Here is a 25042-nt window from a genome sequence, read left to right as displayed (position 1 = left end):
CCCAACGATAACTCATCGCTGATATTTGTTATTATTGTATGGCTCTGTCTCACAAGGCCTGGGAACTGCATGCCGAATTCAAGAATTTGATTGGCATAAATCGATATTGAAAGCGGTCTAGATTTTCCTATCTAGATCGGTAACGTTTTGCAGTGAAAAAGTTGTAAACTGAAATATAAAATCATTGACTACTTTCATCTAACAATAAATATTTACGGAAGTGCCAAAGAGCCTGATGAGAAAAAAAGTTAAGAGGACGAGCAAAATTTGGCAGAATTAGGGGCTTATAATTCAAAAACGGCACGGCGAATTTTTTTTATGTTATCAACTTTTGATAAACATAATAAGACGCAACTTTTGGCAAAGTTTAAAAAAAAATCTGTAGGTAGGGTTCAGAGCCACCTTAAATTTTCCAAAATTTTATTGGCCCTAGGCTTAAACACATGTTTGAACGTGAAGAGCGACGTGAAGTAGCGCATGAAGCCAATCTACTGGTAACATTGCTACAAAACAAAGCACAACCATGTTTCCACGGATAACATTCCACTTGCATTGTCTTCAGTATCGTTAACAAAACTGTCCAGCTATGTAAGCAGTTTAACCAGTTCCGGTGTTTATCATGAACTTAGACAACCTGGAAGAAACAAGCTGAGGTGCCTCTGCCATGCATTGCATTGTCTGTGTGTATGAACATCTTGCTGCGTATAATTAGTAACTTCTTGAAGCGAGGCTTAACTGTTTAAGAAGAAAATTCGAAATAAACACATTGAAATGAAAGCTTTTTATTACATTACATCACTCATGATCAGCTACAACGAAATCTTTTTTTCAAATTCTTGTCTGGTCTATAAGAGATCTTGTTTTGCAAAGACAGTGTACTGCACTCGAAGGAATATGAAAGCTTCTTATCCTGTACGGCCGAATTTATTTAACTTGGCTGGCTTTTTTCTTTATTACCCCTAGAAATAAAACATGTAAAAAACAAACAAACAAAACAAGTGAGAGGTAAAACTAATTTCAGAAGGGATGGGGTTACCAAGAGAAATTCAGTGGCTGTTTATTACACTAATTAAATCCCGTTCCCCTGACCTTAACGGGGCCGCTCGAAGTACCGCACATGCGTGCGCTTTACCTACGTCATTAATACTGCGTGACATACCCATAATCTCCAAAAAGGTGTTGTGCGGAATGGCTAAAAAAAGATAACCCTGCTTTGTATCGGTCTCTGCTTTTATATTCTTCATTTTTTTTTTTTTTTTTGTGATAAGCCGATTAGATCACTACTGATCCAATGTATAGCAGCAAAATCATCGTCCACGGTTGCTTACTTAAAGGGACACTGTCACCATTTTTAGCATGATTCTGGAAATCTCAAAAGCATATATTGATCATTGGAAGCTGAACAATAATGGCTTTATTTTGTAGAGCAGTACTCGACAAATGATTAAAACCCATTAAGAAGTGAGGATGGCTAACGATAGCGAGGATGGAAACGGATTGCAATGTGGATTTTTGAAAAAGCGTCAGGATGTAAGTTTTTCAAAGGTTCAATTCTGGCTCGAAAATCGTTGAAAGAATGCACAAATGTAACAGTTGCTGAAGTGTAGACTTTCTTCAAGAAATTGCTTTTAATCATTTAGTTAGAGCTAATTAAGTTCTTATTGCATAAATTTAGGGACCATTCCGTGAATTTATAACAGTTTTAGGCAAATGTATCGTGACAGTGTCCCTTTAAGCCTCTTTTATTATATTACAAGCTCCGTCAGCGGGCAAGATGGACCAAATCCATTGGCTAGCTGGACAGGCAAAATGGCGCTATCTTGCCCGCATGGGACTACTCGCCATGTCCCGCAAGAAAAGTTTCCCAGAAAGCCATGTGATAAATCCTTTATTGGGAATAGGTCCTGATGGGCTGTATATTGGCCTCGTTCTATTTTTTTTTTTTTTTTTTTTTTTTTTTTTTTTTTTTTTGCGTGTTTATGAACCGAGATAGAGTCGAAGTCTATAAACACGCAAAAAAAGACCTCGACCAATTTTCAGCCATCTTGACCTCACGCTTGGTCAATAACCCATACATACACGCACCATTCTAATTATAATGTGCTTCTCAGTGAAGGTCGTTTAAGAAAGGTGCCGGAATTTACCTCTATTTCGTAAACGAAGTTAGAAAGCTTTCCGCCCACTGGTTCAACGCAGTCGTATCCCCTCTTGGGATCGTAAGGTTTATAACCGTTCCCCGAGCACAAGCAGTTGTCTGCCGTTCCATGGATCTCGAAGTTATTGCACGCATCGTTGCCAGACCAACATTCGCCGTAGAACTGAATTCCGAAGCATTTGTATTTCTGGAAATGAAAAAAAAAAGGTGATTTAACACAGAGGAATCTAGGGCAGAGAGCAAGGCTCCTTGTAAAAACTTCATTTTGTTTGTTTTAACAGTGTTTGACGGCGCATGCATGTTTGAGAATAGAGGGCATTACAGCGCTGGCAAATTACAGCTACAAAGCAAAATAAAGTTTAGTCTTTTGAGACTAAATTTTATTTTGTTTCTAGATCTGAAATGAACTTGAGAGGAATATGATTACTATCTACCATCTGTTGAGAGATCTCACCTTTTTCTCGGCCAGTTCTTGGCACTTTTCAATGACAGTACCACCCAAATCTCCCCAGTTTAATTCATCTCCTCTGTAACTATGGAGTAATTCTGGCAAAGCCCTGTTATTTCTCACGTCTTTGAAGCATCCCATTGCAGTAATTCTACCACCTTCGAATTCAAAATGTTGGAAATTACCTCACACAAATCAAAACTTTAATAAAGGAAAGGATAGACCAGCCCAAATTCAAGATCTTAGTACTTTTGATCAGCTCTGCCTAACGACTCAGTTATAGTTTGAAAGTCTGCAGAGAAGACATTTTGACGCTTCAACAGCCCGGGACTAGCTGTTACCATAACTGGCGTAAAATTGCATGAATTTGATATTTCCAGCTACCAACCTTCCACGCGATGTAACATAAGGAACGCAGCTGAAAGAATCAGGAGCGAGTTTGTCTGGAACAGCCACATACTTGTAAAGAAAACTCCAGCCTGCAAAAAAGAAAATTAGTCTCATGCTTTTTATATTATCCAGTCACTAAGTGGCAAGGGTTCGGAAAGGGAGCACTGGGTTGAAAAATTTAACTCACAATTTAAATTACAGAGATGAGTGGACAAAATTAGGACAGTGCATGTGAAAAAATGCGAGAAAACGCATCGAGACCTGTAACTCCGGTGTGGTCATGTAATCTGCTATGGCTACAAAGGAGAAGTTAAGAGGAGCTCAGTCAAGGTATTTTGAGTTATTTTGTCCACTTAAAAAATTACCTTTATATTGAAGGAAACCTGAAAATAGTGGTATACTAAGATAGAAAAACACCAAAGAGATAATTATAACCATAAAAGAACAAAGGTGGTCAAGGATGGAGAAGATTAACACAGATGACGCATTATACAAACGACGCACTTGTCTAGACTTTTCAAGATGCGCAACTGTGCCATAGCTCCTAAAGACAACCCGTAAATCGCATAAAATAAGTTTGTCCTGAGATACTTTAACTGTTGCTTTACGCCATAATAAAAAACGTAGCCTCACGAATATTGACATTTAATTCAAGTCATAACTATAATAAAAAATTTGCCACTATGGTTTAGCAATATTCGGAAGTTTAACGTCACAAAGCATCGAATTCTGCTCGAACTAGCCAATCTGACAAAACAGAGAGATCACGAACTGCTAAATGAAGAATGCGTTAGAAGGTGGATAATTTCAAATAGATAAAAATTTCCAGAACCGAGTCCGTATGTTTAAAGGAAAAAAGTCTAATCTTGAACCAAATTCTACTGCAAAAACTATTGAAAATATCTGAAGAATTACGAGATATTTTGAAGATTGGCTGGGTTGCAACGCAACTTCTGTCGCTAGAATCGTGGCCATTTTGTTACGCCGTGTTGTTCGACTCACTTATTAAATAAATTCTGCACTTCAGCATTGAAACTGAAAAAACTGTATTATAGTTCATCCACAGAAATACATTTTTTTCATACCTTAGCTCGGCCGGTCGCCGACAAGTGTGAGGCTTCAGACCATACATATAACTGGATTTAAGCGACTAAAACAACCTTCTCTTATAACGTGTTGTCCTAGATAAGACGTGTATTGACTGACTAGCACAGAAAATAAATTTAAGCGGGCAAAGAAAATGTTGAATGAGAACAAAGCGATAAAACGAGGAAATTAAAACTTACCAGAGGGACAAAGATAAACGTTTTGTTAAAAAGCGTGGATGTTGAACAACAGAATTTCAATCAACTGAGGAAAAGCTTACACGGCGAGGTTAGCTGTTAAAATTACATACCCCAAAAGTAAATAGCTGCTGTCATTTTCAATTAAGCGTGACATGATAGAGTGGGTGTAAAAATGGTACGATTTCTGGTGTCCTAAAGAAGGATGCGCAATTAAATTGGACAACAGATGGGATTAATTTAATTGGGGTGGTTTCAAGAGAGGGAATGTGTACTTTTCAAACGGAACTCAAACAATTTTATTGTCAAAAGTTATTTTAAGCCTTAAACTGGAGGGTTCCTCCTTGAAGCTGCGGAAACTAAGAAAGGAAACGAGAAAGACAGTGATTTTAAGTCTAAAAGATCCAGCTAGTGTTTCGCGAAAAAAACAAAGGCCAAAAAAAAAAAAAAAAAAAAAAAATTACAGGGATTCTTGGTAAAGCTTTCGGAAGATAATCTCCTTATTGGCTAGTGACCCGTAAGGCTGACAAGTGAAAAAGACAGAAAATTGATCAGACTCAATTAAAAGGAAACCGTACGTCCTCTTTGCTGATAAGTTTCATTTCCTAAAGTTTCTCTTGGACAGCCATCTAATTAAAAACTGTTGTTAATATCTAAAACAGTTGCTGACTGCGATGAGGAATATCAGCCTGTTTCATGCACAATCTCAGTAGTTTTGGTGACATTTCTCATCAGGCCTTTAGAAAGCTATAGATCAGCCCTGCCCTGAATCAGAGCGGGAACTGCCCGGTAGCAAGGGGCGCTTTTGCTTATGTCAAGTGAGGTCCCGCTTCTGTTAGCATAAGCATTTGCCCGCCATCTTGCTTTACTGTATCGAGACGGTATGGAACCGAATATAAGGCAATTATTTGTTCTGCGCATGCGTGTGTGCTTGTGCTTGAGTTGTGGACGTTCTTGCTACCGTTATGCTCATGCTTGTACTTGTGTTTATGTCGTAGTGAAAGCCTAAGTATAAGACTAGTCTCCAAAAAAATAAATAAATAAACATAAATGACAAATTAACACAAAGGATAAATGAATTAGGGACCACTAAAGACGAAACTCAGTTGCATTCTGCGCCTGTACGAGCCGGATCGATAACATTTGCTATTGAAAGGAAAATCAATGTAAACACTTGTAAAACTCCACGGGATATGGTCATGTGATGGCAAATTCGTGGCACTACGAGTAAGGAAACACGAAGTGTTCAAACAAAGAAAAATCGAAAAGAAAATACCACATTCTAGTTTTAAACTTTAGACTAAGCAAAGACCTTGGAAAGAACGGAGCAAGGAGCTTTTACAGTTTTAATTAATTTAATTAATTGATTAATAACGCTAGATTTTTTTATTGTTAGACATAGGTTTTTCGCTGCGCGTTACTGTCTCAAAAGTTTCCTAAATGTTTACTGATGATGCCTTGTACTTAAACCGCATCACTAAGGACTGCAAGATAGTCTCGAGGAATCTGGGTAAAGACAGACCAGACGTTAAAAAAAAAAAAAAAAAAAAAGGAAAAAGAAAGAAAGAAAGAAAGAAAGAAAGAAAGAAAGAAAATCAGTGCCGACATGCCTTCACTTTGTTAAAATTTACTATTGTCGATAGTATGACTACAATACGACTAAACACGGAGAATGGAAATCTTTGTTTCCTTGCTTTGTATTCGAGCGTAATATTTAAATGAATTTGATGTTTTTGAACAAACAAAGGTACTTCTCAAAGAAAAGAAAGTGGGGCATTTGGTGTCCACAGCAACTTGGCGTCTGGTGTAAATCATAACTCCCACGTTTATCCGCAATTTTGGAAATTGTTGCTCCGTAATTATTATCAACAATCATGATTTGTGGGCGTTAAACCTTCTACAGATATTAAATCGTCTTACAGCTTACTTCTTATTTTGAAATGTGTGAACTCTTACAATTAACGGTCGCATCTGTTTGTAGGTAGATCAGTCTTAAGAAATTTGTCCAGATATTTCTTACACAGTTATTCTTTCATCTCAGGCGAAAAAAGCCCAATTAAATATATGACCTACCTTAGGAAAAAAATTATCTAGTTATTCCTATTCACGTCTCGCGTTCTCCTCGTGTCGCTGATTAGCTAACAAGACTGACAATGGCACGTTGTTACAAAGGTCTCTTCCTAGGAACAAACAAAGCTGAAAAAACTCTTCTGCAAAAAGAAACCTTAACAAATTGTCAATGTGTCCACAGACGTCGTAAGCGGTAATGTGCAAAGTCAACAACAATTGTTGTAGACTTCAATGTGTATAGGCCTCAATCGATGGAAGTTGGGGAAAGGGGGGGGGCGACTTATTATTATTATCTTTCTTATAAACGATTTTTCAAATGAACAGGAGATAATTAAAACTGTTGAACATGGAACAAACATATCTTTAGAATCGATATACAAGGATGCTTTAAAGAAAAAAATACAAACACCATCAAAATGCAAACAAAACTTTGGAGAAAAATGGTAAGCCACTAAAACAGCACTTGACAGAGTTCCTCCCACCTCGCCCCCCCCCCCCCCTCCCGAACTCGCAACCCTTTCAGTCGCTTGAGTACGTGGACTGCGTGAGTTCACTTGACTTAAATGTAAATTCATTAAACAAACTCGGTTGCCAATGGGACCATCACATGGACTATACTATTATTCAGTTACTGAGTGTCAAATTCACTTTGTCACAGGATCGTGTCTCTTAGCAACACTGGATGGCTATCGATAAGGAATTATCTTAATTAGAAAAAAGTTTGTGAATGATGTAATCATAACCTGTTTTCAGTTGCCAGCTCTTTAGTTTCTATAAATTAACGCGATGTTACTGCTGAGTAGACTATTTAACGAGTTTACGCGCATCCGCAAGCAAGTTCGCGACCTTAGGATTTACAAGGTATTTATACATGTGGCTCGAGTTTTTATGGCCTTTGTTATTGTTGTAACAATAGAATCTGATATACAGAGCGATTTTCAATCGAGTGTTCGAAAACTAAGCACAAACCAATTACTTACCAATTAGACTACTGAACCAATCTCAAACCGTGGTATAACCAAAACCCAACTGAATTGCCCGAATACTTTCGACAGTCAATTGAAAACCTCTCAATAGCGGTTTCAACTGAGTGTAGTAAAACCAGAACCAAAGTAATCTTTGTAGCCAATCACAAAGAACACAGACAATCCAGTGAACCAATCAAAGTTCGAAGCAAATGCATGAAGCTGACGCGAAGCGTGGGGAAAACGTGCGCGGGGGAGTTACAGTTGGTTTTGGTTTTGGCGCAAGTTTTTTTTTTTTTTTTTTTTTCAGTCGATCGCTAAGTTAGCAATGCAAAACCAAAGCAATGCAAATTATTTTCGACACCCAAGTGAAAATTGCTCTAATTGGCGCCGTTTTCATTTGAGTGAGCTACTTGAGTGTCTCGCGCCACTTTTTCATCCAATCAGAAGTAAACCAAACCAATCGTAACTCGCTCGCAGTCGTTTTCCTACGCTTTGCGTCAACTACATGTAATTACTTCGAGTTTTGATTGGCTCACTGGACTGCCTGTGTCCTTTTGTCAATCAATCAATCAATCAATCAATCAATCAATCAAAAACTTTATTTTACTTCGAATTTTCTGATAGCAAAAACATGCTAATAATAGAAAATTAATTGATAAAGTGAAAACCTAAGAAATACGCAATAGATAAATTCATCAAAATTGGTTAACAAATGTGATTGGTTAGAGTGATTACTTTGATTTTGGTTTTAAGACAGCTCTTTATATATTTGGTTTTCGTATCTAGTTTTAATTTACAGTTAAAATATCATGCAAGACCAATCATGCAGTGGAGTATGGGTTAAGGACAACAAATGACTTCAAAAGGAGCTATTACATTTAGCTAACTCCATACAAATGAGGGTCCCCAATAGGTTTGGCTGGATGCGGGATTTGGCTTCTTTTCGCCATGATATTCGGGATTTGAGCTGAAAACAGGGGCGGGAAGCGGCAATTACAATTACGAGCGGGAGCGGGATTTCTTGTTTTTATGGGGTTGGGATGCGGGATTCGCAAAGGGAACAAAGCGGGATATAGGATTTCAATTCTTACCTGGCCTCATAATATTGACCAGCTAGCGCAAAAACCGCAAGCTGGCAGAAATGAACCTTTTGTGCGTATAGCTTTGTCAGGTTTCAAATAATGTATAGCAACGGCTCTGTACACTGTCAGGTTCTGTCAAACGCATCCATTATCGCTTGACTAAGCTAGTATCATGAGACTGTATGAAGTCTTTGAGTCCTACTGCGATCCTCTGACATCAATGACATCTGTCCATTTCCAACATCTTCGACGCTTGCGTATGTAATCTCGAACCCCCGATCCTTTCTAGTTTTTCTAGTCTTTCGACCTTTTCTAGAGTGCTTGTCTTGTTTTGGCCAGGATGGCCACATTGGATGGCGGTGATAGTGATTCACCAAACGAAGTATGAGGCGTTATAAATCGCGTCGCCATATATTACGAAAAGGATGTGCGAGCGAAAATGCCTTCAATCGGAAAGAAAAGCTTTGAAAGAAACTGTCAAGTGTGTTTACGGGCCATATCTTGAATATGGGAATGAAAAATCTCTTTCTTTCACTGATACTTCAACAAAACAAAACAAAACAGTAAACAGTTTACAGAAAGAAACGCTATAATCATTTGTGCTTACTTATCTGCTACCCATTGGATCCGTTAGTGATCTTTTATGCGATATCTATTTTTAAAAAAGTTTCTGTGTTAATTATTAAATTAATTATTAATTCAAAAAACTAATAATTTAACGCAGAAACGTGAAAAGTAGGCGGGATCGGGATTTCCAGGCAAAAAAGGGCGGGATGGCGGGATTAAGAGGGAAAAATGGGCGGGAAAGCGTGATCTGAGAACCCTATTGCGGACCCTCACAAATCGCTATGATTTTAGTTTTCGACAGTGAGCCTGAATGTCCAGTATCGATAGCGCCTGTTCGGTTAGTGCGTTGTCGCATTTCGAACAGCTTTGAATTCCAAATTTGTTTATGTCTTTAGGCTTAAAAATGTAACCATTTTTCTCCAACTGCCGTCGTATTTGTCAGTCACGGGACCCCTCCGGATATTTAGCCCGAGACAAAGCTGGAAACTAGTTAGCTGTGACGCATGCGCAGTAAACTCATGACAAGTACAAAATGGACGGCAACAAAGATGAGGCAGCAAAATGCCGTCAACTTGCCGATAGATTTCTCAAGGAAGGAAACAAAGATAGAGCTTTGAAATTCCTTGAGAAGTCACAGAAGCTTTATCCATCGAAAGAAGTCGAAGGTAGGTGAAAATCTTGTGTTTTTTTCGAATCAGAGCCGTTTGAAGTGACCCGCTATGCGATGTCGTAACCGGCAAATATATTTAACTATTTCAGTTTACCTTCTGTCTACTCGTCTTAAAAATTTTCTACATTACTTCACGAGAGCGTAACCATGTTAAATTGTCATGTTTATAATACGGAGATTTAGTGCGATCTTTAAGGTTATTTTTCTTACTAACCCGGAACCTAATCTGCAAGTTCTTAATTTATTCGCCAGTGCCGAATTGAAACACGAATTCTCGACAGCTGCAGGTCACATGTGTGGGTCCGAGTCCTGAAAATGTTGTTAAATCATACACAGAATGATACCGTGTACACATTCTTACCTTCAGCGAGAATGTCAATATGATCTTTGAGATTTTTTTAGACTCTGAAAAGCTATTCACGAGAAGCGAAATTATTATATTAAGTTTACGTGCAAGCTTGTTTTAATTTGTCGTGGCATCAAATTTAGAACTCAAATTATTATCACGATTCCTGTGTCCTGAGACCTCTGCGTTGCATTCTCACCCAGTATATTTACATAACTTTTTACACGACTTAAGACATTGATTGAAAAATACTAGTAGGCTTGACGTTTTTTAGTTATTTTTACTTATCAACCTACATGTGAGGTCAATTGTAATAAAACCAGTTGATTGTACTTGTACATGTATAAAGGTAAAGGTAAAGTCTGCATACAAGCCAACTGGCTGATAGGGCCGGAGCTTATCCTGGCTTCTGTCGCATAAAGCGACTAGGGGAATTTCAACCCCCCCCCCCCTCCCCCCTGGATGCTAGTCCATCTCAGGGTTACCCCAGCATCAAGTTTGCTGGTACTCATTTATAAACGTGGGTGGAGAGAGGCACTGTGAGAGTTATGTGTCTTGCCCAAGAACATAATACAGTGTCCCTGGCAAGGGCTCGCACCCGGACCATTCCATCCAGGGACAAACGCACTAACCATGAGGCCATCGTGCATTTACAGTACTAGCACTAATGGCTGTATCGGGTAGTGAAAAGAAAGCAGGGATGATTGATGCCAATCTTTTGTCAGAAGGCAACAAGGTTTTTACCCTATCAAAGATTAAAAATGCCTTCAACTGCTGAATTACCTCATTGTAACTACAGCAGTAAAAAGAATTGCTAAACCATGCTTGGCAACTGTTACAGCGACCAAATCTGCCTTTAGCCAGTGGACAGGTAATCTATTAAAGTTAGTCTTGAGCCCTGCTTCATTTTGTACATGTAACCAAGTTGTTTATAGTGGTCTGTGCTCATTTTCCAGATTTAATTGAGACACTAAAAAAGAATGGCATGTCAGGTGGCAGTGAACATAATGAAAAAGATGAGAATGTGAGGCATAGATCAGTCAATGGAGATGCCAGCAAAAAGAGTGATGATTACACTCTAGAACAGCTGGAGGCAGTCAAAAAGTAGGTTTCAGTTGATATTTTATTACAACGTCATTGTATTTCACTACTGTCATTAACTACAGCTGTACATCGTAAAACTCTGGACAATGTTTGCAGATTTCTATCAAGGACATGAGTACAAGTCTTAATTATTTGTATTTTTGACTTTTCAAATTTTAGCATCAAGAAGTGTAAAGATTATTATGAAATCTTGGGAGTTAGTAAAGAGGCTACTGAAGCTGACTTGAAGAAACAGTACAAGAAGCTTGCTCTGCAGTTTCACCCAGATAAAAACAGAGCACCGGGAGCATCTGAAGCCTTCAAAGGTAATTGTGCAACAGTTTGCACTGTGTTGATACAAGAATAACTAAATCACACTGAATACTTACTGTAGCAGGGCCTGAAATTAACTTTTTTTGGCAGGCGCCAAATGGCAACTGAAATTTTTTTTTCTGTCGCCATATCGAAAAATGGGGTCGCCAAAAAGTGTCAAGAAAATTTTTCCTTCGAAGCAAAACACAAACCAAAACTTTTGGTTGCCACCGGCTTGCCGGCAAAATATGATTTGCAATCAATTTAATCAGGGATCAAACCAGTTTCTGAATCATCTTTTGACCACTTCGACAAATCTACATTTCCACCTTTTGACGCCCAGAGAATATCTAAATCTTCATCTAATTTGTTCACGGATGTTCTGTCTCCACTTTGTAATAAATTACAGAAAGATTTCAGAACATCTTTGGACACCATATCACCTGAATAAATATTCATGGGCAAAGAACGCATGGGACCTCTTGCGCCCGCAATATGTATGTTATGGGAAACCGCTGAAAAACATGGCGGCGAAGATTCGCACTGATCGTAGGTGTAAAACGTTGTGGTAGATTTATAATAACAGGAAAATCGGTTTTATACTTCAAAAGCAGCGGAAAGGTAAAAGGAAGTGACCAATTGGCGGGCGGCTTTGAATTTTATTTTAATCGATTTGGCTGAAAATCAAAGTTATTGTTTGTGCAATTATTGTGGCATGAAAGAGTTAATCGCCCACTGACGACCAGTTGTGAAATTCTGGTCGCCAGTGCAAAATTCTTAGTCGCATTGGCAACCAGGAAAGCGCAATTTCGGACCCTGTGTAGGCATGTTGAAAAGAAGTGTAGAAATCTCCCTCCCCCTTGGAATCAAGTCCGGTTGCATTGCATGTAACTGCATGTACTCATTTCAAGCAACAAAATAAACTGATTCATTATCATGCAACATCTGGTTTTTCGTTGTTATACACAGCGATAGGCAATGCATTTGCAGTACTCTCGGACCCAGAGAAGAGACGGAGATATGATCAGTTTGGTGACGAAAATCCTCAGCCAAGGATTTACAGAGATCACTATGATTATGCAAGAGGATTTGAAGGTCAGTGGAACATTCCTGAAATCAGTGATATATCTTTTCTACATGTATATATGTGTGTACATTTACAGTGTGCAAATGTATAATTATAAATTATATCTAGAGCAGGTGGCAGTAAGATAAGTTTCAACTCACAAACTACATGCAGGGCTCAAAGAAAGTGCCATCCGGTCGTTGTGGACAGTCAAGTAGTTTTTCCTGCTGGGCAAGTGACTTTTCATTCTCACCTGCCCTATGGGCAAGGGCCCGGGCAAGTCATCTGTCAACTATAGCAAAAAAAAGTAAACTAAGACTTGCCCAGGGCAAGCAAAATTTGAGAGCTGCTTGTCCAAAGGGCACGTCAGAATTCATTTTTTTTTTTTTTTTTAGCCCTGTACATATCAACAACAACAACAACTTTATTCGCTCTTGCACTTACGATTTATGTACATACTCACGATTTACTACATATGTACTTGCATGTGTTCATCACTGCTTTTCTCTTAACAACTGGTTCATGCTTTAGTGTTCATCATCAGCTTATGATGCATGTGGGAAGTTTGCAGAGCATGAAAGAAGCGTTTACTAAGAATTGCTTGAGGTGTAGGAACTTCCCAAGTACATGCATGTACATACATGTATAGCTGAAAGCATGAATCAATGGTTTAAAACTTTCGGAAATGTGAAGTGACTTTTACATTGGTCATGTCTCGAGCATGTAAGATTGTACATGTACATGTATTACGATGCATGCTTTATGTATACAGCACTTACATGTAGTTTGATAGAGCAGCTTCGCTGTAGACACATACCTACATGTATGCTAACTATGAAATTACTTGACTAACATTTTCAAAATGTTTTTCCTCCGAAGCTGACATTACTCCAGAGGAAATATTTAACATGTTCTTTGGTGGTTTTGGTGGAGCGTCAATGTCTGGGGGTAAGGAAATGAGGCTACTTTGTAAGCAATTATTGCAATCACATCTAGCAACAATACATTTGTACCTGCTGTTCAGAGAGACTGTAGAACATTTCACAAAGTAATAGACAATAAGGTAGTTTAGTTTAGTTTATTGTTACATGTATTTTTTGCCATATTATAAATATAATATCAATCCAAAAGGCAAGGAAGCCCAGGAAAGCCAAGAAGGCTTATGTAAAGGACTACCTTTAGAGACACCTAAGACGTAACAATTAATAAAAATGTTGCCATCGGCAGGAAAACAAATATGTATAAATATATATAGATATAATAGATGGCAAACTGATCAGCTGTGGATTTGGCTTGACATTTTATTGCTCTTTAGTTTTGTTCTACACAACTTGTGTGCAGCACTCATCAGCTAAAATTGCCAAATGCAAATTTGCATCGCTACACTGATTTGAGATACTGTACACATGCAGCTGTTCAAAGTGTCATACTGTAGCTAGGATAAGTGAATGCTTTTACAAAACAATAGAAAGCTGTAAATTAAAGGTACATGTAAACTCAGTCACTATTGTGTGCAAGAGAAGCTTTAAAAGTTAACATTTTTTAGGAGGAATTTGTTTGTGTGGCTACATGAAGTTATCAGTTCATTCAATGGTAATAATCATGCTCTAGTTTACTATTGAGCACTCTGAAAACAGTTCTGCGAATCAACTCATTTAAATATGTAGATACATGTACATATATATCTCAACAAAAATGAAATAAGTTTACAGTTTACTATTGAGCACTCTGAAAACAGCTCTGCAAATCAACTCATTGAATATGTAGATACATGTACATATATATCTCAACAAAAATGAATGCAAAATTGTAGAAATTTTATTGGTTTTCACAGGGGGTAAGACCTTTTGAACTGTACTTCCCTTCAGGTGCAGCGTTATGGTTAATTTGCCTGGTGTCTGGCCCTTAATGAAACCCCTGGTACAGTACACTGTACATGTACCTTACAATGCACTTTATCACCAACATATGAAAAGATTTGAGCTGGACAGTTCTGTACAGTTATTTACAATGCTACATGTATTGATCAATGCTTTACTAAATCATACATTCTACATGTGCATTACAGGGCGTGTCTTTATGCAGAGAAGACACAATGGAAGACGGCACCGACACCAACACTACCGTGAAGAAGAAGACAATGATCCTGTGAGTAAAAAGCCTATCACATACAACTTCATAGTATTTACACATGTATGTTACTTTAAGTTATTACAGTGGCTACAAATATGCATTGTGTTAATAGCACTTTAAAGTTTTGCCTGTTATGCTTACAATATATGTATTTTCAAATTTATGTAAAACCCATGATCAGTGGTTAAAGTATTAAGCCACTGTATTAAGCCAGTGATTTTATTGACAGAGACAGTTGCACAGGTTGAGTCATGCATTTATCATTCTTAATCTTGTATGTCTACACCTTATTGCACGTGCACAGTTTTTGAAACAAAATACTTTCTAAGCATGTAACAAAGTTGCTCATGTACATGAATTTTGTGCTAGTTTAAAATAATAATAATAATAATATATCATTAACTTTATTGAGTACTTTTTCAATATAATAATATAATTAATAATAATATAAAAATGTAATAATAATCTTAATAATTATTATAATAATGTAAAAACTTTATTAGAATCTCCTCAGAAAACCTATTTACTAATCTTCACACATTCCACTGTTGAAGACTAAAATTTTGATGAGAATAAAAATATCATGAGATCCTAAAATACTAATTCACAAGCTGATGCCATCATTGACTTTCTAAAATTAGTGGACACACGCCCGGTTAGTGTTTAAACGGCAGACTTTCATTATTATCATAATATGGTAACAATAATAATAATGATAATAAGAGAAAAAAAACTATTCATATACTAAAGTTTTGATAATAATAATACATGTATATACTTTTAATAATAATAATAATAATAATAATAATAATAATGATAATAATGATAATAAGATCTGCACTAATCTGCCTAAGAGGTTCAAGAGCTAGAAGGAAACCCTTTTGTGACTTTAAGAACATTGATATTGACGTTGAAACCCAGGAGGGCGCCATTATGTAAACACTGTTCAAATAGGTTTTAATAGTTTATTTCTTTTATTTACCTTTACCTTGTAATATACCGATATTGACGTTGAAACCCAGGAGGGAGCCATTATGTAAACACTGTTGAAATAGGTTTTAATAGTTTATTTCTTTTACTTACTTTTACCTTGTATATACCAATTTGTATGGAATATGTTAATTAATGTTATGATGATGATAGTAGTATCAGTATTAGTTGTAGTAACCATGATATCATGATTAGATACGGAAACATGTTTTACAGGTTTAACAGACATCAAATTATGTAAATATTACAGCATTTTGTAAAGCTTAGCTCTAGTTTTTGTCACAATAAACACTCCTCTTTTTTTTAAATAATAATAATAATAATAATAATAATAATAATAATATATTTTTGATAATAATAACAATGATGTTATTTAACCAGGGAGCTTACATCACCAAAGGTGTTATTCAGTTAGGCTCTGCCATAAAAAGAAAAATGTTAAATTTGAAATAGTTAAAAATAGTAAAAGTTAAAAAATACAATATTAAAATTTTAAATAAAATTACAGGATAATTTTACAGGATAATTACAGGATAGTTTGGCCCAGGGGCTTCATTAATGTTTTGAACAGCAGGAGGACAACTGGTGTTCACAGGCAGGCAATTTCTTTCTTTCTTTCTTTTTTTCTTTCTTTTTTTAAGAAAAGCGTTCCTCTACATGTAGGTGGTCAAACCAGGCAAGCAAAATCATCGTCACAGCCAGTCAATTTGCCTGATGTTTTGCCTGTACACAACAGTCAAAGTTTGCTATTGACAGATCTTTAAAAAAAATAGACCTCAGCAGAGGAAAGAAAATCAATAAATGGCATCTTGCTTTTGTGCTCATGAAGTTCTATATGACTACAGTAAGCACGTTGTGGAGCAACTTTTTTTTTCTTTTTCTTTCAGCCTCTGCTGCACTCACTGATACAGTTTCTTCCCATCTTACTGTTAGTTGTATTATCTTTGATGAGTAGCTTTATGTTACAAGATCCACCTTACTCTTTATCTAGATCAGGGTAAGTACATGTTAGTATTCTTATTGTTTTATGCTATTTAAATTGTATACATGTGCTGTAATCATTTTGAAACAACTGAAATGTATAAAGTTAACAAAACAAAACCAAAAAGAAACAAAAGACTAATATACATGCATGCATGGATGTTATTTTATAACTAAAAGAGGTCATACATGCATGCGTTACTAACATGGCAGATTTATCTTGCAGTTCCTACTATATTCCGAGGGAAACAGCTCGGCGGAAAATTAACTACTATGTACAGGTACTGTAAACTGATTTATCAGCATATAAGTCAAGTATAAATTTTGAAAACATTTGTTAGGAACTGAACACACAGATCTTATCATCAACCATGAGGACCCTAATGGGCAAAGATTGTGTTTTCCAAAAAATATCCATACCCCTCCCATATAGGGTTTTTTTGGTCTTGACTCCCCCCTCCCCTCTATTCATCCCTCTGGAAATTTTAGTTTTGTTCATACTTTCATTTAAAACCTTTCGCTTTTGAACCCCATTATCCCTCCCCCAACCCCGCCCCCCTCCCCCACTTGCTTCCCCTTTCCCTCTTAGAATTTCTAGTAGTCCTTTCTTCAGGTTGGTAGGCACATTTTCTACAACGACACATTTGCTTTATACATGCACCACTTGAATTGAGTCCAGTGAGGCCATTGCAGACAGTAATGAGGCCAATAACTCTCCCAGTGCAGTTCCAAGCACAGTTGTTTAACAAGAGATGACTGTGACCAAAAGATGACAACACTCAAAACTGAATATGAAGAATATCAAAGAAGTTGTGATTTCAGCCCATTAACCTTCTGTTGGGTCTTGTTATTACAGGAAGGATTCGAAGAAAAATACATAGATAAAATTGAAGCGCTCGAGAAAAGAATAGAAGAAGATTACATTGGTCGACTTCAATCTCAGTGTTATAGAGAAAGACAATACAGTGAGTACTTTATATTCTAATTCGCTGCCCCGCTGAACCGAATATAAAACATTTATCATGTAATGCATCAGTCAGTTCCAGCAGTGCCCATCCCCCCCCCCCCGGCAACCGTGGGGCATTTGCTCAAATTGTCAGTCACAGGGGTGGGGCATCCGCAATTTTGTCGTGGCCCGGGGGCTGGGCATTTGCTTACCCCGGGGCGACCACCGGGCATTCGACACACGTGTTTTGGAAAGTGCCATGGATGAGTTCATCGGGAAAGAGGGGGCGTTTGTCGAACAATGGTTTGTCCGTCAGGGACTAGAGAAACTTGTTTTTCAAGTTATGTTTTCTCAATTTTAGATATTTCTTCATTACTTGTAAGCATATAAATATAAGCGACAAGGTGAACTATATTTTGTTTATCACAAAACAATAACTGACGTGAACACGACTATTTCGCATTTCGCATTCAAAACTAGCCTAGCATTTTTTAAATTCATGAAAGTGGAGTTAAAATACTTAAGGTTTGCGAATTCAAATGATGCGATCTTGAAGACAGATCTTGCGAGCTTAAAATGCAATGCACCATCATTTAAAATGTCTTGATTCTTCACAGAAAAAGTAGCCTGCGAATACAGGCGCCTATTATCGCTCGCGGCTGGGGGCACGTCCGCCGCAATCCCAGCTATCCTCTAGCAAGCTGTTAAAAACAAATATAAAGAAATAAATATAATCAGAATCAACTAACACGTACTGTTGTCCTTGAAGTCTTACCGTTGCATTAAAATACTGAAGAGTTGACCGTTTTATTCACTGATTAATTAAAAAACTGCGGAGTTGTTTGAAGGCGACGATCCCGGGGGCGGGGCATTTGCCCTCTTTCTTCGTCCCCACCCCGGGGCATTTAGACAGCTAATGTTTCCCCACCCCGGGGAATTTGCCCATTTTTAAAAAAAAAAATGCTAATGCACGGGGCTTAGCCCAGGGGGGGGGGGGGGGGGGGGATGGGCACTGCTGGAATTGACTGATGCATAATAAGCAACCACTTGTGGGGTATGTTAACACGAGCTGTGTATACCCCCTTTTATTATGTCTTATCGATCAAAATTACATAGAATAATCAACAATGTTAAGCGCAAAATAACAAAACCTAAAAATACAACTGAACAATAACACGTAGTGTATAGTATAGATAGATAGATAACCTTTATTTTAAAACGATGAGTATAGAGTTTACAACAATCCGAACATAAGCTAGTATAATGTAAATACAAAACACGTCAAGCCAGTACTTGAAAATACTAATCGAATTTAGTCATTTGGGTATTTAATTTAGAGGGCGAAGAGGCGGTCGTGTGACTCGAATGAATACAAATGAAGACAACGCAATACCAACGCCCCACTAATGAAGCATTGTGACAAAGTGTCACGTAACACCCAAAAGGAGGTTACGTAACCCATGATAAATACATTTGCATGCACTCTGCGTGTGTGTGACGTGTTTGCAGATTTCCTTTGAAGGCCTCAGCTGTACATGTAATTTAGTACATGGGCCTTTTCCGTAGATTATACTTAGCACCGTGTGAATGAGATACGATTCACAGTTTCAATAACGAGAAACGAGATGTCAAGCCCTCAGAAATGTACACCTTAAATATTCGAGCCTTGCGAGACCTCTACACTGTAGGCTTTCATTCATTATTGAATCAACGTAATTAACGCGACTTCAAGGACAGACACGTTATGCTCAGTTATGACAATACTTTTTTATAACTTGAAATAGCAGAGCTTGAAAAACAAAAACAAAAGAGAAACTTCTTTTTCAAAGAGCGTTTCAAATGAATCAGACCAGAACATTATAGGGGCTCGGTCACAGCATTTAAGTTAATTTTAGCCACGTACTAAATTACCTTTAAATTGAAGGAAACAATAGTACAATAGTTTTCTAAGATAGAAAAACACCAAAGAGATAATAATAAACCATAAAGGAACGAGGATGGAGAAGATTAACACGAACTACAAGCGGCGAACTTGAAAAATTTAGGCTAATCTTTTCAAGATATGCAAACCGTGTCGTAACTCCTTTAAAATACGAGACTCGCGTTTTCAAAGTTGACATAGATAATACAGTCCATTTGTATCCTTTCCACTGTTAGCCATCGGATCCTGTTTTCTCACTGGGTTTTATTTATTGCAATTCATGGCAGGTGAGAAATACAAAGATAAAATTAAAATGCTAGAGGGAAGAATAGATGGAGAAGATGGCTCCTGCCATACGTGTTGTTTTGTTTGTGCTTTTCCCCAAAATCAATCCAGCATTGTCTGGTTTTCATCTTCCTTAGCTCGCAAACTCGAAATCGCGCGAAGATACTTGTGATAAATGATGCTTCAAAAGCCTGGCCTCGGTTTGGATACCTAGTCACGCAACGCCTGTTTCCAAACATCGTTGCGTGACTATCCAAACAGCGATCGTGACTACCCCTACATCTATGGCAATGGGAAGTCTGATTTACTACGAATTCTTCGAACTTACTTGTAGAGAATTGTATAGCAGTCTTGAGGAGAATTACTATGTCATCGAGTTCGAAACTTAGGGTGAAAGAGTCCAGAACATTTGAAAAAAAAAATCAACGCTGTGATCTGTTTTCCATTGTTCGAAGTTATCTGGATTACGCCAAATATTATAATCCATTTTCAATGCGTAATGACTTTTGCGATAAAGGTAAATTGGAACACATTTTGTCCGGCACCCGACTAGTCTTGAATGAATTGTTCGTTGTACTCAGTGTATCTTATCTGGACCGACCTTAAAATATCCCCTGCAGTTTCTGTTTTAAATAACGCGCGCGTATTGTTCAAAGTTCATTAAAAAGCTTCAGTATGATTGACCTTCGCTTGCATGCACATGTAGTTTTTACTCATCGACTTTTGTTGCTTTTTTCTTCGGGTTAAGTCGCGTAAAGATTATGTTAAAAATTAATAGTAACAGTTACATGTAGAGGTAACTTTTGTTCTTCAGTGAGATTTATTTTCAAAGCTCACAAAACATTAATCCCGGAAATAATAACCATTTCACAGACAGGTGCACTGTAAGTGGGTAGATTCCTCTTATTTTCAGAAAGAAAAAAATATGTATTTTACCTTATTCTTTTTTATTTCATTTTATTTCCTGCAAACGTCCATTGATCTTTTTCTATATTTACTTTTCTTTGTTATTCTGTTGGCTGTTGTTTTCACTTCTGTTTGCAAATGACATTTCGTAGGCTTCACTCCTATATTGATTTTACCATTTGTATGACTTTTATCGGTAAAACTAATTTGTTAGCGTCTTCGGCCCATTAATGTAGTCGTTATTTACTTTACTGACTTCTTAATGTGTAATCACACATTTTAAAGTATAAAATATATAATATTCGTCTCAAGATTTTTTCTTCGAAATCCTTTCGAGCAAACAAACAAACACGCAAAGAAACGAATGTTCTACCGTTATTTTTGTGTCAATCTGTGTAAAAACACACCATCAATATCAAGATTTATAGTACTCGCTTGAAGGCTTCAAAGCCGTTTAAGTACATGTCATCTTGCAAAACCCGTTTCAATTATCTTTCCCTCCAGTTTTCACAAAAGCACGCATTTGGATTTGCTTTTCTTGGTGGACTTTTCAATAGCGGCTTTCACCGCCTCGTTCAGCACTTCCATGTAACCTCGCTGCTTCAAAGCAGAACATTCGATGTACTTTATGGCACCAATTTTTCGCGCCAGTTTCTTGCCTTCCTTGCAAGTTACCTGCTCGGCTGGGCGCTGGCTGTCACCTTTCCCGCGCTTTTTGCCACCCTCAGCATCGCGGAGATCCAGCTTCGTACCGATAAGAACGATGGGAGTTCGGGGCGCCAGTTGTTTGACCTCTTTGTACCATCGGCCTTCGGCGTTTCGAAACGATTCCAAATCGGCGATAGAAAAGCACAGACAAAACACGTCGGTCTCGGGGTAATTTCGTTGCCTGACAGCATCTTTCCCCTCCTGGCATTCCGTGTCCCAAAGCTCCAGTTGATAAATGTTGCCGTTGATATCAATGTTTGCAATGTAGGCGCTCGTGAACGATTCTACTTGCTTTCGAGACAGCGTATTTGAACTGTAGCACAGCTGCAGTAGCAGACATGTTTTACCAATTCCATTGTCACCGAGAAAAACACATTTTACCTTTCTCTCGATATCTGTGTCTCTGTCAGCGACGACTGCAACGCCATCAACCATATTTCCCAGATAAAAATTGTCGAAGATTTCAGTTCTGTCGAAGACGAAGCCGGATGTTTCGTCACTAAGCCGATGAGAGATTCTTGCGGCTTTCGTCTGCTCGTATTATTTGTCAATGATTGACAAGCCTAAAATATCGCCTTCCCGTGTCGAATATCAACCTCGAAATGCCCTGTGAATAATGTCTGGCTCGTCACGGCGTTTATAAGCAAACTATTTTGGATTTTTCTCTGTGCATAATCAAGGAAATGATTGAGTTTGATGATGAGACCGCACTGGCTGTCTCGCATGACTATTTGTAAACATTGTTCGAAATGTAGTGACGTTCTCGGGAGATTAGCATAAGATAGTTTCCTCAGATGACAAGAATACAAAGCGATTATAAATATGGAAATCTTGGCTAAAAACCTTTCATATTAATTTTGTTCTGTCGACGAAAAGGTGACGTGAAGTTATGCCTACTTCAGCTTTTCATGCTTTCGCATTGGCAAGAATATTTTTAAAACCCTGAGGCTCTGAATTATTTATTATCGCGATTGTGTCTGCAATTTAAAATAATATGTTCCCCTAGAATTATAAATAAAAATCTCGTCGACTTATTTCCATATTTTTTAAGTGTTCGTCGAAATTATTTTCAATTGTTACGTTTGCAGAATAACTTGATGCATATATTTGAATTATTTTCGATTTTCCAAGATTCGTCGTGGTGAAGTATATTTGCTTGTGAATACCTTGCCGGTTTCGATTGTTTTAGAAATTTCACTTTGTATCTAGCTCGGTTGGAAACCCTGTATTCGTATAAATGGGGATTATTTCTATGCTTGTCATTGGCGAACTAAGTATAATTCATGACGTTTTCTTCGTGTTTGGAATAAATTGTTTCACTTTTGAATAAGTTTTTGTATTTGCTTGTAACCGGGGAAGGAAAATTTCGCCACAATTTTGGAGCTTTTTGTAAAGTTCCAATTCGCCTGGCGCTTGTTTGTCCCGGCTTTGTTGTGCGAATCTTTAGAAATGTTCATTATTATTTCTTTTGAATTCTTTGTTAGGTTATCACGTTCAAAGCTCGATAAATTCTAGGTTTTGTTAATTCATAAATGAATGATTATCAGCGATAAAATATTTGACACGAAACCAATATTATGATATTTGAGACCTTTGGGAATTTGCATACGTTTTCTGCTCGGGTTGAGAGGTCGAGTTTGTTTTTGTTTTGCTTTTTTGGGCAAGTTTTACCCGATTTTGGAGCGGTTGTGGTAATTTTAGTTAGACATTTTTTTGGCAAAACTAATTCTTGTAAATTGTTTTATTTGATATTTTTGATCGTTTAGTCTCAATATTGAAGCTAGACAACTCCTTCGCGTCTCCTCGGTAGTAGTAAACAATTTACGTAAATATGCCATTTATATTAAGATAAAAAAGTAAAATCCCGTGGAAATCTTGTACGACTTTGCGCTTGTCTCCCTAGCTGGCATTAAATTCGACATGTCCAGTTACCCTTTTTTTCTCACTTCCATGAAAATTTTATGATTGTTTTACTAATCATGCGTTTTCTTTCTTAATGTCTTTGTGATTCGCACCAAATTTTCCATTACATGTGGGTGATGCAAGATATAGACCCAACACATAATTATCTTGTATTGTCAAAAGCCTTTACTCGTCTCAGAGAAGTGTGATCTTTCAGGCTACAGGACAGGGCAGTGCACGGAAAAAAGTAGATGTCAGACTCTGTTTAATATTTATTTTGCTGAATAGCATGTTCCCACAAAAAAGTTACAATGCTGAGTACAGAGAAAATGTGTCGGGCACAACATCTAAAATTACACAGAGTCTGCTTGACTTGGTGGTGGGATGTCACGCTACACTCTTTTGGACACGTTTTGGAGAAGCGTTGTGTGACGGCCCGAGTAACGGTTACGAAAAGAGATTGATCAACATGGACGACAACAAGCAACCCCTTGTTAAGACATTGTCTAATAGAAGAATCTCAATTTTCTGGATGAATAGAGCAATACAATTAAATTTGTCCTGTGAGAAGAGCACAAAGCAAGAGCCTCGGTCCTCGCGTAAGGAGTATCTCGCGCGGGATGTCTCGAGTGGCTTGCGCGAAGGGAGAGTATTGCGCGAGAGTCTCACTCGAGAGTCTCACGCGAGAGTCTCAAGTGACAAGGTTAAATTTAGTTTAGTCATAGAAGTCATTGAAGCATCGTATCATTTTAAAGTATGATCTAAGTAGTTTCAAGAATGAACGAACAGTAGACCTCAGGGAAGTGAAGGCATCTAATATTACACGTGAATTTGCTCTTTTTTTTTTTTTTTTAGGGGAAGAAGTGAGAGCTCGGGCGCGTTTTTGGCGAGATGATGCGTTAATGGTCAGGGCAAACGGAATGCAGATGAAGTCCTGTGATGCGCTGGAAAAAATCGCAGCAGCAGGATGATTATCAGTTCATACTTGACAGTGTCACTCACCTACATGTACCTCAGCGACAACCCTCTTATGGCCGGTTGATAAATGACACTATCTGACCGACAAGTGGGTTAAGTTGCATGTCCTTCAGAGTCGCCTCTGAGCAATATTCCGACGCCAAACACGTCAAAATTTGGACCCTCCAACACGTGTAGATGTTGTTGTAAATTAACGATATAGTGCTTTTTGAATTAGAATATTGTAAGATGATAAAAATACCGGTAACTCCATTGTTAGGAAATAACAGAGACGGCCGGTTTGTTAGTCGAGATTTGTCAGGGAGGAGAGGGAGAAGGAGCCCATAGATAGTATTTTTATTTAACCTTTTTTTGTCTGCCAGAGTTAGACTTCTTTTAGTTTAATTTGTTACTCTTTTCTTTAATTTCCCTGATGCCCAGCCATCCACGTGAAAGCTACTGAACTACACTTTCATGTCATGGCGTTTTGTACATAAAGAAATTTGGGGAGATTTTTTTTTATCTTGTCACCCTTGGGAATGAAAGAGTTATAAATTGCCTTGAATACTTGTACAATATACAAAGTTTTGCAAAATGGATACTTGACGGGAGATAGCAAGCTCCTGCCTGTTGTTTGTAAATCTCTTCAGTAAGTTATAGATGCTTAAGACGTTGCTTAGGAAAGATCGTGGAGGGCGAAACAGTCTCTAGAAACTCAGGTCAACAATTTTGAATTTATTTACAGGAGAGTACGTTCTTGTTGACAGTTGAAGATTAGACTTTACGACATAACGCATACATCGAGAATAAAGAAAAGAAAGACACTTGCAAACGTTTTGAAATTTTGATCTGAGTTTGTTGTTTTCTTGGTTG

At 37.6% G+C, this 25042-nt stretch overlaps 2 protein-coding genes and 1 pseudogene across 5 annotated transcripts; 1 reads left to right on the top strand and 2 right to left on the bottom strand.

Annotated features, from left to right (window-relative positions):
* Positions 1-766: 766 nt before the first annotated feature.
* On the bottom strand, positions 767-7461 carry LOC110062763 (uncharacterized). Of its 4 annotated transcripts, XM_089271726.1 has the most exons (6): positions 7327-7459; positions 6350-6456; positions 2992-3082; positions 2610-2761; positions 2145-2342; positions 767-959 (listed from the first exon to the last, which is right to left on the bottom strand). In XM_089271726.1, exons 3-6 carry the CDS (start codon positions 3059-3061, stop codon positions 954-956), a joined length of 426 nt encoding a protein of 141 aa, XP_089127852.1. In that variant the 5' UTR covers positions 3062-3082; positions 6350-6456; positions 7327-7459; the 3' UTR covers positions 767-953. The 4 variants fall into 4 exon arrangements, with proteins under 4 accessions (XP_089127852.1, XP_089127853.1, XP_089127851.1 ...); XM_089271727.1 differs by lacking the exon at positions 6350-6456 and having other exon boundaries at positions 7327-7461; XM_089271725.1 differs by lacking the exons at positions 6350-6456; positions 7327-7459 and adding an exon at positions 4280-4741.
* A 1983-nt stretch (positions 7462-9444) lies between these two features.
* LOC110062783 (dnaJ homolog subfamily B member 14-like) lies at positions 9445-25001 on the top strand. Its single transcript, XM_020769732.2, has 10 exons — positions 9445-9628; positions 10936-11083; positions 11243-11388; positions 12344-12469; positions 13320-13388; positions 14509-14588; positions 16451-16560; positions 16771-16825; positions 17401-17509; positions 24068-25001. The coding sequence occupies exons 1-10, from the start codon at positions 9496-9498 to the stop codon at positions 24181-24183; spliced, it is 1092 nt and encodes a 363-aa protein (XP_020625391.1). The 5' UTR covers positions 9445-9495; the 3' UTR covers positions 24184-25001.
* On the bottom strand, positions 20498-22011 carry LOC110062760 (ras-related C3 botulinum toxin substrate 1 pseudogene; annotated as a pseudogene).
* Positions 25002-25042: the final 41 nt, after the last annotated feature.

The sequence above is a fragment of the Orbicella faveolata genome, unplaced genomic scaffold, assembly GCF_042242905.1.
Source record: "Orbicella faveolata isolate gen_17 unplaced genomic scaffold, um_ofav_v1 contig_34, whole genome shotgun sequence".
In the NCBI taxonomy this organism is placed as follows: domain Eukaryota; kingdom Metazoa; phylum Cnidaria; class Anthozoa; order Scleractinia; family Merulinidae; genus Orbicella; species Orbicella faveolata.
This window is presented reverse-complemented; position numbering and strand designations above follow the sequence as displayed.

Coding starts and splice junctions, on each gene's coding strand:
- LOC110062783 (XM_020769732.2), top strand. CDS start 9,496: ATGGACGGCAACAAAGATGAGGCAGCAAAATGCCGTCAACTTGCCGAT. Junction 16,561..16,770: donor TACTCTTTATCTAGATCAGG/GTAAGTACATGT, acceptor TTTATCTTGCAG/TTCCTACTATATTCCGAGGG. Junction 16,826..17,400: donor AAATTAACTACTATGTACAG/GTACTGTAAACT, acceptor TTGTTATTACAG/GAAGGATTCGAAGAAAAATA.
- LOC110062763 (XM_089271727.1), bottom strand. CDS start 3,061: ATGTGGCTGTTCCAGACAAACTCGCTCCTGATTCTTTCAGCTGCGTTC. Junction 2,762..2,991: donor TATGTTACATCGCGTGGAAG/GTTGGTAGCTGG, acceptor TTGAATTCGAAG/GTGGTAGAATTACTGCAATG. Junction 2,343..2,609: donor AAGAACTGGCCGAGAAAAAG/GTGAGATCTCTC, acceptor TTTCATTTCCAG/AAATACAAATGCTTCGGAAT.